The sequence below is a fragment of the Podarcis liolepis genome (genome assembly GCF_965112155.1).
Source record: "Podarcis liolepis genome assembly, chromosome: 14".
Classification (NCBI taxonomy): domain Eukaryota; kingdom Metazoa; phylum Chordata; class Lepidosauria; order Squamata; family Lacertidae; genus Podarcis; species Podarcis liolepis.
Genome location: NC_139569.1, coordinates 48,932,423 through 48,946,249, shown reverse-complemented (window position 1 = coordinate 48,946,249; position 13,827 = coordinate 48,932,423). Strand labels below are relative to the sequence as shown.

Below are 13,827 nucleotides of genomic sequence, written 5' to 3'. Positions count from 1 at the left end.
GAAGGTGCCTTTACCAATCCAGTGCCCAGATGTCCAGATGTTCTGGACTCCATCTGAAGGGCATCAGGTTGACAAAGGCTGGCATGAGGTTTTTTAGGGACTTACAGCTGTAAACTTTTCCCGTTTTCTTTTTAAAAAAATAAGAATCTCTTGTTTAGTCTTGCCTATGCAAAAGACAGATTTCCCAGGCTTGAATTTGTCTGGGACACATCCTTTCCAAGCCATCTCTTCTCATTTGACTTCTGTCTCTCAACGTTTCTTGGGAAACAATCTTCCATGGAGTTAATTCTTCTTCAGGTTAATTGCCTTTTATCATGGGGTGGTGGTGGTTCTGATCAGCATTTGCCTACTCTGATAACTTTCCTGTTTCTATTCCAGGCAGTGTTTTGGTTCCTGGTTTGTATTGTGGGGAGCGGGGAATGTGTTGGTTCTTTCTTTAAGGATCAAAGGGCCTGGCAATGGTGTGCTTTATAAACTAGCTCTGAGTTTTGTGCTTCCCGAAAACAGCAGTTGCGCCTGTGTTTCTCTAAAGGTAATAACACTGTTCTAAGAAGATCACCATTGGCTTCTCATGTGTTTATGGGTTCAATTCAAGGTACAGTGGTACCTCGGGTTAAGAACTTAATTTGTTCTGGAGATGTGTTCTTAACCTGAAACTGCTCTTAACCTGAAGCACCACTTTAGCTAATGGGGCCTCCCGCTTCCACCCTGCCGCCGCTGCACGATTTCTGTTCTCATCCTGAAGCAAAGTTCTTAACCCGATGTAATATTTCTGGGTTAGTGGAGTCTGTAACCTGAAGCGTATGTAACCCGAGGTACCACTGTACTTCTTTTAACATTTAAACATCATACAGATCATTTGTCTACCTACCTCAGTCAATGCTGACTTGCAGCAGCTCTGAAGGGTTCAGGTGGAGGACATTCCCAGCCCTACTTAGAGGTTCTGCTGGGGACTGAACCTGTGGCCTTTTGCATGCAAGACAGCTGCTATGCCCACAGCTAGGGACATCTCCTGAAGCAAAGGTGAAGAAGCTGCGGGGGCCCTCCAGGTGTCGCTGCACTCCAAGCCCCTGGGGTGGGGGGTTTAGGGCAGTAGTGACTGAGGAGAGGGAGTTGAAGGAGGGCATGTCCCATATGAGAAATGTCCTTCCCTAGTATGTAAAGAAGATAGCAGCCCATTTATCATGCAGGAGGCAAGTTGAAACCTTTCTGCTGGCTGATGCTTTTAGTGGTTCCTATCATTTTACTGGATGTTTTAATTCCTTGATTTATTACAACCTTGGGACCAGTGGCAAAATGCTGCTGCCTCAAGCCCTGCCCATATGTGAGCAGGGCTTGGAGAGCATAAACATCAGCCAGAAAATCCTGGAAGCCACAATGCAGCTCACGTGCCCTCCTCCCACAGCCCCTTCTGGGTAACCTTCATTCCTCAGACTTGTGTGGTATTTGGATTTCAGTGACTGTTTGATGGGCTTGTATGAGCCTTCCTCCTCCTCCTCCTCCTCCTCCTCAGTGCAAAGACTCTAAATGTGTAACTTTTCCCCTCTTACCTTTTGGTCACAAATGTTGGAACAACTTTTTTATGTGTTTATGGCAAAACCTTTATGGGAGACATATACATAATAAATCAAACATTAAATCCAGAAAATATAGTCTGCGCGTTTTACTGTTGTGCACATTATTCAGAGCCATATTTATTAAAACCTGACTTTCAGGACTGGGTACAATGATCAAAGGCAAGTGGGAAAGGCCCCCCCCCCACGCTCTCAAAAAAAAGGTCCCTGGGAATCAGAGGTTGAATATCACCATGGTGAGTTAACACATGCAAGAATATGCAAGGACAAATCTTTAGATATCTCTTCCAGCCAACCTACATTGCTGCATTTATAAGGGGAGAGCTGTTTGACAAATCCTGTGATACCATTGTTGAGTAGAAAAGCCGCCTTTGCATTTCCAGAACTTGTGATTGAATAGTGGCAAGCATGTCAGGAGCAGAGCTCACACCTTTGGTACACATTTCCTAATGTACACTCCTGACTGGGAGCAGAACGCTGGGCTAGGCGTATTATTTGTCTCATGTAGCAGGCTCCTTTTTATTATTCATTTCATAAAATTTATGTACTGCGAGGTTGTAAAAAACAAAGTTCCCAAAACTCTTCTTGACTAAACCAACACCTCTTGTTTTATGCTAGGAACTGCCCTAAGAAAGGGCTTTATACAAATTTAATAAATAATGATAAAATCAAATAATAATTTTCTTCCTGCAGGGGAGCAAGGGGCATTATCGGTATCACTGGCAGAGCCACAATGTCAAGCACAGCGGGGTGGATGACATGGTCCTTCTCTCCAAGATCTCAGAAGATTCCATTGTGGAGAACCTCAAGAAGAGATACATGGATGATTACATATTTGTATCCTTTACAGCAGGGCCTGGGGGACATTTATCAGCTCGAAGGTGGCATTTCCTCATAGGCATAATTCTGCGGTCATTTGTGCATGCTTGGATGTGACCAAAGATGGAAGTAGAGCAATGGATGTGATTCTTACCCTTTTGTGTACAGGAGGCTATATTCTAGCCAGGCAAAAGTTAGGTTTCTATGGGCAGGCCCCCTTTACCTCCACCCAGACAATTAAGAGGCTCTGTCACAGTTCAGGGACACATTCCAACCAGACAAAAACCATCAGGGAGGATGTCCAGAGGGGTATGTGGTCCCAGGTTCAATCCCCTTGAATTGTCTCTTCTTCTCTGCAGATGGAAAGCTAGCACACCTGGGGCTGATTGGTTGTGACCCTACGCAGTAGAACGGGGACTGTTTTTAGCAACAGTTTCCCCCATGCCAAGTAAGGTAGAATAAAGATGTCAAATGACCAGGACCAGTCTTTTCTCCCATCGTTGCCGGTCTGCCAAGGGAAGCTGCACCTGTTAGATTTTGTTCTGTCATGTCTTGCTGGGGTTGGGGTGAAAAACGTAGTTCTGTGCCTACTGCTGTGCCAGGTGTGGGGCACACGCTAGCCCTCATTTGACTTGTAAACGTTAGCCGTGTGTTTGAGGATGACGGGTCTGCGGGCTCTGAAGGGCCTTGAAACGAAGATGGAAGCAGCGGGGATGTTGTGGAGGAGAAAGTGAATGCTCATAAGAGCATCATTCCACCCCAGCCCATGCCTGCTGCCAAACCTGCTTTCGTGCTTGAAATATCAGGGACTTATGAAAGGATTCCATTGACGTGAGACACAATGGCTTGCTATTCTGCTCCCTGCTTTCACACTCTCAGGCATAATCTCTGCAGACATAAAATCCAGTTTTGAGCTACTCAGCAGAACGTAGAGTTTCAGAAGAGGAGAGACTAACCTTCTCCCTTCCCCCTCCCTCCCCACTCCCCAGTAGTTGAGTCCTTGCATTCCCCTTGTGCTTTTGCGGGCAGAGCTATATAAGTTACACATGTGATTTGGGTTAGAGCAAAGCAGCTGAGAGGGGGCTGCTATGGAGTGGGAAAGCAGGGGGAAGTGATTAACCCTTCACACCCTTTCCTCACTCAGGTGCATGTTGAACCTCACAAATGTGTGAAACCCCCCTTCTCCCTTTGAAGGTGATAAAGCACTGTGTTTGCATCAATTGCCATAGAATATTGGCTGGTGGAAAAAGAGTTGACATCTCCCCACTTCTCCCCAGCCCAGCCATTGCACTCCTTCCCTTGAAGATGCTATGGTCTCTATTGCTAGGCCCCTTGCAGAGGGTTACCATATTGGCCTGAATATAAGCCTCACTTTTTACCCAAATTCCAACCATGAAAAGTTGAAGTGTGGCTTATATATGTGACCTTACGGTATGCAGCCAGGAGTGCAGCAAACTGGCACCTGTCCCGTACATAGTCCCCTGTCCTCTCCCCTAAGGCTGGGAAGGGAGAGAGCGAGGAAGGGGAAAGCTCCAACCCCACCCCCCATACAGCCAGGAGCAGCGAGGAATGGAGCAGCTTATATTCGGGGGTTTTCCGGTTTTTTTCTTCCTCCCCAATCAGTTTTAAAGGTGTGGCTTATATTCAGATGCGGCTTATATTCGGGCCAATACGGTAGTTCATATGCTGCTTTTCCACGCTGGACTGTGCTAGTAAAGCTCAGATATCAAAATAAATATCAAATAAATATCAAAATACAACACATGTGCTTTGTTACGCAGTTCTATGTGTCACTTACAGTTCTCCCTTGTGAGAAGGTGTTCTTAAGGACTGTAATCTTGTTCTGGAGTCAAACAGACTTGAGCAACCAGGCTGGAGTTTGTGTGTTGTCTCAAGCTGCTTTTCTCACAGGTGGCAAGCTTCAGTTCTGAGGAGAGATCCTTCAGTCTCTTAGTCTGAGTGGGTTCTGCCACCATGACTGTCCTGTCAGTTCAGATTGTTGCAGAATTCCAGCACCAGTCTGGCCTCCCCTCGTAAGCTTACTGGGCTTCTAACTTGCACAGGGATGACCCTTTTTCTGCTGCTCTCCTAGTCTGTAACAGGCGTCTTCTCCTCAAGGCTTGGCATCCCATAATCTCACTCAGGCCTAAAAAGCTTTGTAAGATCTGGTGCTATTCTCCTGATAGCTAAGAGCAACACTCACTGCTTTCTTTTTTCCACTTCCCAAATTCCAAAAAGGGAGGCCTTTTAGTTTTCATCTGGGCATTGGCTCCTGAATGGCTCAGCTGTCACCGCCATCAATCATAGGAAATTTTTTTTTTTACAGTGTTCCTCATATTGGAGAAGGTTATTGAAACATTCCATAAATTATTAACACTGAATCAACAAGTTGCTTCAATATATTTTATGTTCACACAAACAGTTCTGGATTTCCCATAGAGCTGTCCTGAGTGGTGCCACAGTTCCATGGATATCCTCCAAATGTAGCAATTTCGCACAATATGGAAGTTATGTTTGTTTGCCTTAGTTGCTTTTTTATTATTTGCAGCATGACATCATCTTGCAGTTATTATCCCAAGACAATGGGCTGCTGTGTGCACACTGAGTGCTGATTGTGCCTGTGTTGGGTGTGTGTCTGTGTGTTGAATAGCAAAGCGTTAAATGTTGCTATCACTCGTGCAGCACCAGTCATCCAAACACAATATGCATATCCTGATACTAATGTATAGGGCTGCAATGCTGAATTGCTTACATGAGTCAGTAGAAAAGCATATTGATCAACTAAGGAAGTCGACTTTGAGAGTTGGAGAAACTGCAGATGGCAAGTGTCATCCCAAAAGAGACACTTCATCTTCTGGCTTGCACAGGAGGAGATGTCTCTTCCAAAATGGCAGCTGTTGTGACATATCACATGGGCATCATCTTAAAAACAAAGGAAGTGTGTATTTTGTGCCTGAACTGTTCTGCTCCTATGCATATTCGGGCATATTTTATTATTTCACTAATTAACTATAATTTCATCTGAAAGAACTGGAGGAAGGGGAAGCATTGTACACAGAAGGCCCCAGGATGAAACCCAAATAGCATCACCAACTGAAAGGGTTGGGAATCAGCAGGCGATGGAACAGAATCTCCACAGCCCTGAGACCCCCCCTCCCCTGCGAGAGATGCAGCTGGTCAGGGCAGAGGGTGGTGGGGACTGGATGGATAAAGGGTTTGATCTGGTTTAGGGCAGCTTCCACATGTACTTCTCTAATGTTCCTGTATAACTAAACAACTAAGATTTATTTTGCTCAGTAACCACTCTACAGTACTATCTATGTTTTGAGCCTGCAAGCTGAAATGTGCGCACATTCACACATGGGCTGTAATATAGAAAAGCAGAGGGTGGGCAAATTGGGTGAAGAGGGAGTTTGCATCATAAATTGATTTATTTTTTTAAGCATTGTGAACCTTGACTGTTCCAAACACAGACTTATATTGGATCAGTGCTGATCTCTGTGAACCCGTTCAAGCAGATGCCATATTTTGGAGAGAAAGAAATTGAAATGTATCAAGGAGCCGTAAGTAATGATTTCTCTCTTAGCTTATTTCATTCTCAAAAAGCGTTTAAAGGTTTGCTGAGGCCAGTTGTCTCTTCTCTTTTTTCTCTTTAATTTTGTTTTTCTAAACAACAAAAACAGACAATTCACATGAAAAGAAAATGGATGTTAACAAAATAATATAAATACAAAAAAGGAGCTTTTGAGGATAAAGTCCCAAAGAAAGAAAGAAAGAAAAAGGAGTAAATGAACAGGGTACAAATGTGAAATTATTATTGGCTTCTGTGCACATCTGGGGGTGAAGCCAGACCGCGGCACTAGCAGCACTGAAGTGACCTCCTGGGGCATAAGCCTGGGCTGACCAGATGACAAGACCTCCCTCTTGGCCTCATTGAAGTAGTCCAAAGGAAAGCAGAGCAATATGTCTGGCTGCAGGAGTTGCCGGAAGGAAGAAGAAGAAGAAGAAGAGTTTGGATTTGATATCCCGCCTTTCACTCCCCTTCAGGAGTCTCAAAGCGGCTAACATTCTCCTTTCCCTTCCTCCCCCACAACAAACACTCTGTGAGGTGAGTGGGGCTGAGAGACTTCAGAGAAGCGTGACTGGCCCAAGGTCACCCAGCAGCTGCATGTGGAGGAGCGGAGACACGAACCCGGTTTCCCAGATTACGTGACTACCGCTCTTAACCACTACACCACACTGGCATGCAAGACACCATCCAACCGTCTTAGGGCTCTGTTCTGGATTTCCGTAGGGTTTACTCCTTAGCCTTTCTTCTCCTGAAGATATCCCACAAGGTGGCAGAGGTTTTGGATCAGAGTTTTCCTTCTCTTAGATGGACTACCTTCCATTGAACCCCATCTGCCCCTCACTCCCCCCTCTGCAGCATGTGCAGAAGCCACCTTCTTGACCATTGGACCCACTACTGGCCTCATCCGCTCAACCCACCTCAGTATCTCATTGCACCAAGTTAAGAATAAGAATAAAAATAAGAATATCTTTATTGTCATTCTTATCTGTTTTTAGAAGTTGGAAGCTGTCTGTCAGTTTCTGGGTGCCCTTTGGGGGGGGAAGGTGAATGCTGTACTGTTTAAATGACTGAGAAGTTATCTTTTTGTTGTTGATACAACCTTTCTTAGTAACAGTTTCATTTATTGCCTGGTGCTTCATATGTATTTCCCTCCCCGTAGGCTCAGTATGAAAATCCACCACATATCTATGCTCTAGCGGACAATATGTACCGAAACATGATAATTGACAGAGAGAACCAATGTGTCATCATCAGGTAAGGACTTGCTCTTTAACCTCATGATTTGCATTTATGCCCTGGTTTGGATAAGGGGCACTGGACACAGTCTAGAAGCCCGTCTTGCTTCTACTGCAAATAACTGTCTATGCCATGCTTGACCAGACTTGCTTCAAAGTGTTGTATCTGACTCAGTGTAGGCCCACTGAATTAAATGGATATAAGGCAGTCACAGTAAACTTAGTCATGTGTGAGAGGGCGAGTGTGAGTCGCTTTGTGTGTGACAGTGAGTGAGCACTGTGGCTGATGAATAAAGAACATGAGTTTGCCCCCCAGAAAGCATCTGGCTTTTTGTGTCCCGAGCCTCCAGGTCTGTTCCACAGTCCAGGGCCCACCTCTCCCTTCCCTTGAGCCTCCCTGGTTGTAGTGTCCATCCTGTTAAATACGTCTTGCTCAAGTGTCCACCATTCATTCTCATGTGACCTTTCCATGTACCCAGTTCCTTTACATCCAGCCTCAATTCTGGGTGACAGTGCTAATCTTCAAATCTTTGTTAGGGCCCCTTTTCTATTAGCTGTCTGATCTCTGTCAAAGACCCTTTGGATTATTGGGAACAAGTCATTTTCATTTGTTTTTTGAAAGGCTAATGTGATGCAAGAAGTACTGGCTGATATGTCATAAACTCCCAAGTACCTTCCTGCCCTTGAGCCACTAGTGGCCAACTCTGCATTTCAGAAATCTTTTTGTGCTGATCTCTGTATCGGGTGGATATGTTGCTGTGGCAATAAATGAAATGCGGTCATCTTCAGGGTCCTTTTCCCTGCCATGCTCGATTATGCCCCAAACATCCTTGGCCTGGGAGCAACCAGCCGTCTTTTATTTCCCAACATATCATCATTGTGGCTTTTTGAGTCTATTTCTGGAATCTGAAGCTTAAAAATAAATGTACTCTTTACTGCTTACAGGAATTCTCCTTGAGTGCGGCTAGGGGTAAAGAAAAGAAACAGTGACGTGGTTAGAAATGCAGCTTCTTGTTTTATGCTGTGCAACACACATGCGGCAGCGCTGTGGCCAAAGTGTTCTCCTCCATATCAGCTTTATGACAGTCACCACTTAGGTCCCAGAATGACCGTGCTTGAAATAAAATTTTACCTTGAGCCATTGGATTGGTGGTTAGAAACATGGTCCCTACAGCAGATGATATTACATTGCATATTAATTTGATAATATCTAAATTTATTATTATTAATAATACTAGCCCCTTCATCATAATGTCCCATAACCTGACAGTACCAAACTATTGAACCAAACTAAATGTCTTTCCTTCTGCAGTGTTGGATGGCAGGTTGAGAGGAGTTCCATACCAGGACAGACTTTGCTCGTGTGCTCAAGACATCGATTCCATAAAACATAGTTTGTTGCATTGTGCAAAATATGAGCAAGCCAGGGCTGAACTGATACTACCCTTGCTGGTACCTTTCCCGGGAAAATCAGAGGCTCACTATGTCAGGTTCCTATTGGAAGACCGGACAAATGCTAGAACATTAGTGGTGGCAAAGTTTTTATCGGTGGTTGCAAGAACAAATAATCCCTATATTCTGAACAAAATGCTTGTCTAACCTGGAGGTAGGCTGTATGAATTGTGTATTGCTTTGTAATGATTTGTTGGGTCTCTGAACCGTAATAAAGATTGATGATGATGAAATTTATTATTATTAATAATACTAGCCCCTTCATCATAATGTCCCAGGGTGGGCTGCAACAATTAAAAGGCAAGCAGCTCATCCACAGGGGCTGAAGGGGGCAACTGCAGCTATTTATAAGATGCTACTGGGCACTCAGGACCCGGATGGAGGAGGACTGTGAACCATTTGGGAAGCAGATCCCATTGTCTGATTTATTGGTTCAGAATGGGTCTGTGGAATAAACCTCATTTAAAGTCCACCTCTGCAAAGATGAGAAAGGCAGGCTTAAAACTAATACACAAGTGGCACTGAAACCCTGTTAGACACAGTTACACAAATCTAGACCTCTCTCCACTTTGCTGGAGGGGCTGTCCAGTCAAAGTCTTGTGGTGGCCATATGGAAAAGTACAGAACTTGTGGGGCACCAACAGCAGCTGCCCAGTGCAGCATTAGGAACACAGAAAGCTGCCTAATATCTAGATCAGTATTGTCTATGACGATTAGCAGCAGCTCTCCAGTGTTTCAGGTAGGGACATTCTCTCAGCCCCACCTGGAGATGTCAAGGACTGAAATGGGACATTCTAGCTTTTCTAGGAAGTAGCAGGCACGAGGCCCTTCGCCTTCTCAACATTGTCTTGGGGGCGGGGGGCGTGTTTTGCAAATCAAGAGCTCAAAGGTCTTCCTAGATCCAAAGGTCAATTCATGTGATAACTGGCTTTACCTTTGTGGATAATGGAGGAGTTCTGAGCCTGGGGAACACGGATAGTGAACCTGTGGCCCCCCAGATGTTGTTTCTCCACCTCCCATCAGATCCAGCCAGTGTGGCCAATGGCCAGGGATGATGGCAGGTATAGTCCAGAAAAATCTGGAGTGCCATAGTTCCCCAGCTCTGTTGTAGAGAATAACAGAGGCCCAGACAATCAGGTGTGCTTGCCCTGTTGACCCCTGGAGCTGTGCAAGCCTCATTACAACAAAGAGGGTGTTGCACTTCATTGAATAACCCTTTAAAAATTAAACATCCAGTTGCTCAGATTTCATTATGGAAACACTTAATTTTACCTAGAAATCAGGGTGCTTGATACTGCATGATTCCTTGGGTTCAGTTTTCAACTTTTATATTCCAGCATTTAAATGCATCCTTCTCCTTCAGGGATTTTGTAATCCATCTCTTTGTGTGTTTGTAGTTTATTTGTCATGGCATTATTTTTTCTAACTTATTCTGCTTTTGCTCTTCCAATGAAAATGGTGTTGCATCTTCTAGAACTTACGCATGGTTTGCGTGAATGTAAACAGCAGACTCAATACAATGGGGTGGGGTTTTTTTGCAGACCTCTCCACCCTATACAGTGATACCTCGGGTTAAGTACTTAATTCGTTCCGGAGGTCCGTTCTTAACCTGAAACTGTTCTTAACCTGAAGCACCACTTTAGCTAATGGGGCCTCCTGCTGCCGCTGCGCCATCGGAACACAATTTCTGTTCTCATCCTGAAGCAAAAGTTCTTAACCCGAAGCACTATTTCTGGGTTAGCGGAGTCTGTAACCTGAAACGTATGTAACCTGAGGTACCACTGTACATGTGTCTGATGGTGGCATTGGAACAGGGCACAGTGGACTGAGCCTGTTCAATGCAGCCTCCACCAGCTAAACTCCTACTTTGTTCTGGCACCAAATCCTGCTTTGATTTTTCATTTAATTGTAATAGTACTAATGCATGGACTTCGTAATTTATTTAAGCATATAGTTGAGTCTGACTTCTCAGAGGCTGCTGAGCTGCCTGTGACTGTTTCTCTTCTCCCTGCAAACCTCTCCAAATGGAATGCAGAGAAATAATCATAGAATTGCAGAGTTGGAAGGGACCCCAAGGGTCACCTAGTCCAACCCCCTGCATTGCAGGAATCTCAACTAGGTCATAATATGACACGTGAGTCCAATTCAGCTCAATGGGACTTGTGTCTGAGTAAACATGACTACTATTTCACACAATAATTGTTGCCGTCCTCAGTGGCCACCTTTCCCTCTTCCATACCACAGACTATTTGAATTTGGCACTGCATGTAGGCATTATGCCACCTTTGATAGCTCAAATATCCCCTCCCCCTGCTCTCTTGGGATAGAGTCGCTTCTGTTAGAAGGCAGGTTTTAAATCTTCTTTGTTGAGAATATGGCCGTGTGTTCTTTGAGTCCCCAAATCCTTAATTCTGTAATCGGACTATTTATGCACTTCCTAACAAAAGCCATGTTTTTAAACATCTTGGAACTTCCTGTCAGCTGGTTGGTTGTTAAGTAACGTGTGTGAGCAGCTGTACTGGCCCCCCCCCCCCCGAATGATAAAAGCAAGCCAAATGAGTATTTAGAAACAGGATTTACAGAATGCTTTTTGAATTTTCAAAATGGCTTCACAGACGCTGGGAAGGCTCAGATGTAGCATTGAAGTTTAATCCTAAGGAAGCCTGCTTTGCAGCTTCTATAACTGCTGGGGTTTCAGTGTTGTATTTTTAGCTGTTCCTATTGTTCACATTGATTTATAGTTTCAATTGCTTTCAGTTGATTTTATGTGAGCTGTGCATTGTAATTTATGCATTATACTCCACCCTGGGATCTATTATGATGAAGGGCAGGCTTCAAATAATAGGCTTGTGGGCTCTCGCCTGCTCAGGAACAGCCACAAACAGAGGTTTAGAAGCATTACTTTCGGTTTTCAACTAACTGTGGCTTCAATACCTCAAGAGCACCTGCTCTGCATGCAGAAGGACCCCCAGATTCAATGGCTGACCTCTCCAGTGAAAAGGGCCAGGCAACAGAAGGACCGTTTCCCACCAATAATCTTTCTCACCACTGATGGGGCCCTTTCAGTCATAGTACATTCCTGATTATCATCTTCCAGAGCAACTACTCTATTCCCAATTTAAGAATGGAAAGCGTAATGTCGGTGGACAGCAAAAGAGGTTTAAGGCAAATCTTAAAAAATGTAATACAGTCATACCTCATGTTACATCCGCTTCATGTTACATTCTTTCAGGTCATGTCCCGCGGCAACCGGGAAGTACCGGAAAGGGTTACTTCTGGGTTTCGCTGCTCACACATGCGCAGAAGTGGCGAATTGCAACCCGCGTGTGCGCAGATGCGCCGCTGCGGGTTGCGCTCTTTTCATGTTGCAAATGGGCCTCCAGAACGGATCCCGTTCGCAACCAGAGGTGCCACTGTATAAACACTGGCAACTGGGAAACACTGGCCTGCCAGCACTGCAGTTGGAGAACAGCCTTCACTAAAGGTGTCATGGACTTTGAAGAAGCACAAACTCAGGGCGAAAGGGAGAAATGAGCTAAGAGGAAGGCACATTTGGCAAATCCTCACCAAGATCAACTCCTGCCCATAAACCTTTGTCCCCATTATGGAACGGATCCAGAATTGCCCTCCATAGTCACATATGGACACACTGTTAAGATCATATTCATAGAAGACAATCTTAACTCGGCTCTGAGTGATCACCAAAGAAGAAGGGGTGGCCTGGCTCATAGCTCCTCTTCTGAGCCACCTCAGCACACCATCTCTTAAAAATAATGTTTTTTACTTAGGCCAACCAGTTTTTAAGAGTGCTAGAGAAAGCTTTTGTATTGCTTGGGGCAAAAGTAGCCTATGGTGTATTATATCACCTTTCACCAACCAGGTGCCCTCCAGATGTTTCACATTACAACTTCCATCTGCCCCAGTATCGTACAACCATGCTGGCTGGGACTGATGGGAACTGTAGTCTGAAACATATGGAGGGCACCAGACTGGGCAAAGATGCATGATATCATGTCTGGTAGTAATCTAACTGGAACGCGGGTGGCGCTGTGGTCTATACCACTGAGCCTCTTAGGCTTGCCAATCGGAAGGTCAGCAGTTTGAATCTGCGTGACGGGGTGAGTTCCTTTGCTCTGTCCCAGCTTCTGCCAACCTAGCAGTTCAAAAGCATACCAGTGCAAGTAGATAAATAGGTACCACTACTCTAAAACCAGTATCAAACTATGGTTTAACTGTAGCTGTTTTCCACAAGATTTGATGGAGGCCACCAACATGGGCATCAGTAGCTTCTAGACATGATCACTATATATGCTCCCTCCTGGATCAGAGGCAGTATGCAGTTGAATACCAGTTCCACAGGATCATGAGCAGGGAGAGAGATGTTGTGCCTATGCCCTGCTTGGGGGCTTCCCTTAATGGACATGGGCATCCTATGAGGACTAAGTAAGCCTTTGATCTGATCCAACAGCCAGGCTCTTCTTCTGTGAAACAAAATGTATATTATTAACCTATATATTATCTGTTTCTCCATTATATTTTTTTGAAAATGTCTACTGAAATGAGGTAGTGCAGAAAACAAAGGCTCTTTGTAAAACTTAGTCATCACTCTTGAGTGCTATACAGGATGCTTTTATTGCCCAAGTTTTTCTCTTTATGTTTTTTTTTAATGTTCAACACACATTGCAGTTTTTGGTAACTGTACATGGGAACACTTAATAGAGGCATCAAAAGTCCCTGAAATGGATATGGGATGCATTATGTTTCCCTCTCTCTCTTGTGTTCTTTTACCCCCAGCCTTTAGTGGCTTTGAGTCACTTATAACTGCTTTGTTTTTAAAATTTAAGATACATGTTTTTGCAGAATGCTTCTGGTGAGAGATCCCTAAAGGGGGATGGAATTAGAAAGGAGAGTGCACATTTTTATATGCTTATTGGAAAAGCAATAGAAGAGAGAGGAACTGGTGCACAACCACTCTAGAAAAATCCTTTTGCTGGAATGACCACAGTTCCCTGGAGGGATTTCACTGATATTTAAGAAGGGCTCGGAAAGAGTCAGGCCAGCAGGAATAGGACTCGCTTCTGGTTATTGCAGTTCATAAATATTGTACTGATGTCTTGCTTAGTTTTACAGTTTTTATATTGAACAAATTTATCAGGCTCCTGATCAATAAAACTAG

At 44.4% G+C, this 13,827-nt stretch overlaps 1 protein-coding gene across 1 annotated transcript in view; it reads left to right on the top strand.

Moving 5' to 3' along the window:
- Positions 1-13,827, top strand: part of MYO1E (myosin IE) — a 110,296-nt gene that overhangs the window by 34,493 nt on the left and 61,976 nt on the right. The window contains exons 2-4 of the mRNA XM_083475644.1: positions 2,268-2,411; positions 5,867-5,956; positions 7,124-7,218. Coding sequence (XP_083331770.1) covers positions 2,268-2,411; positions 5,867-5,956; positions 7,124-7,218 — 329 coding nt within the window. The remainder of the gene's footprint in view (positions 1-2,267; positions 2,412-5,866; positions 5,957-7,123; positions 7,219-13,827) is intronic.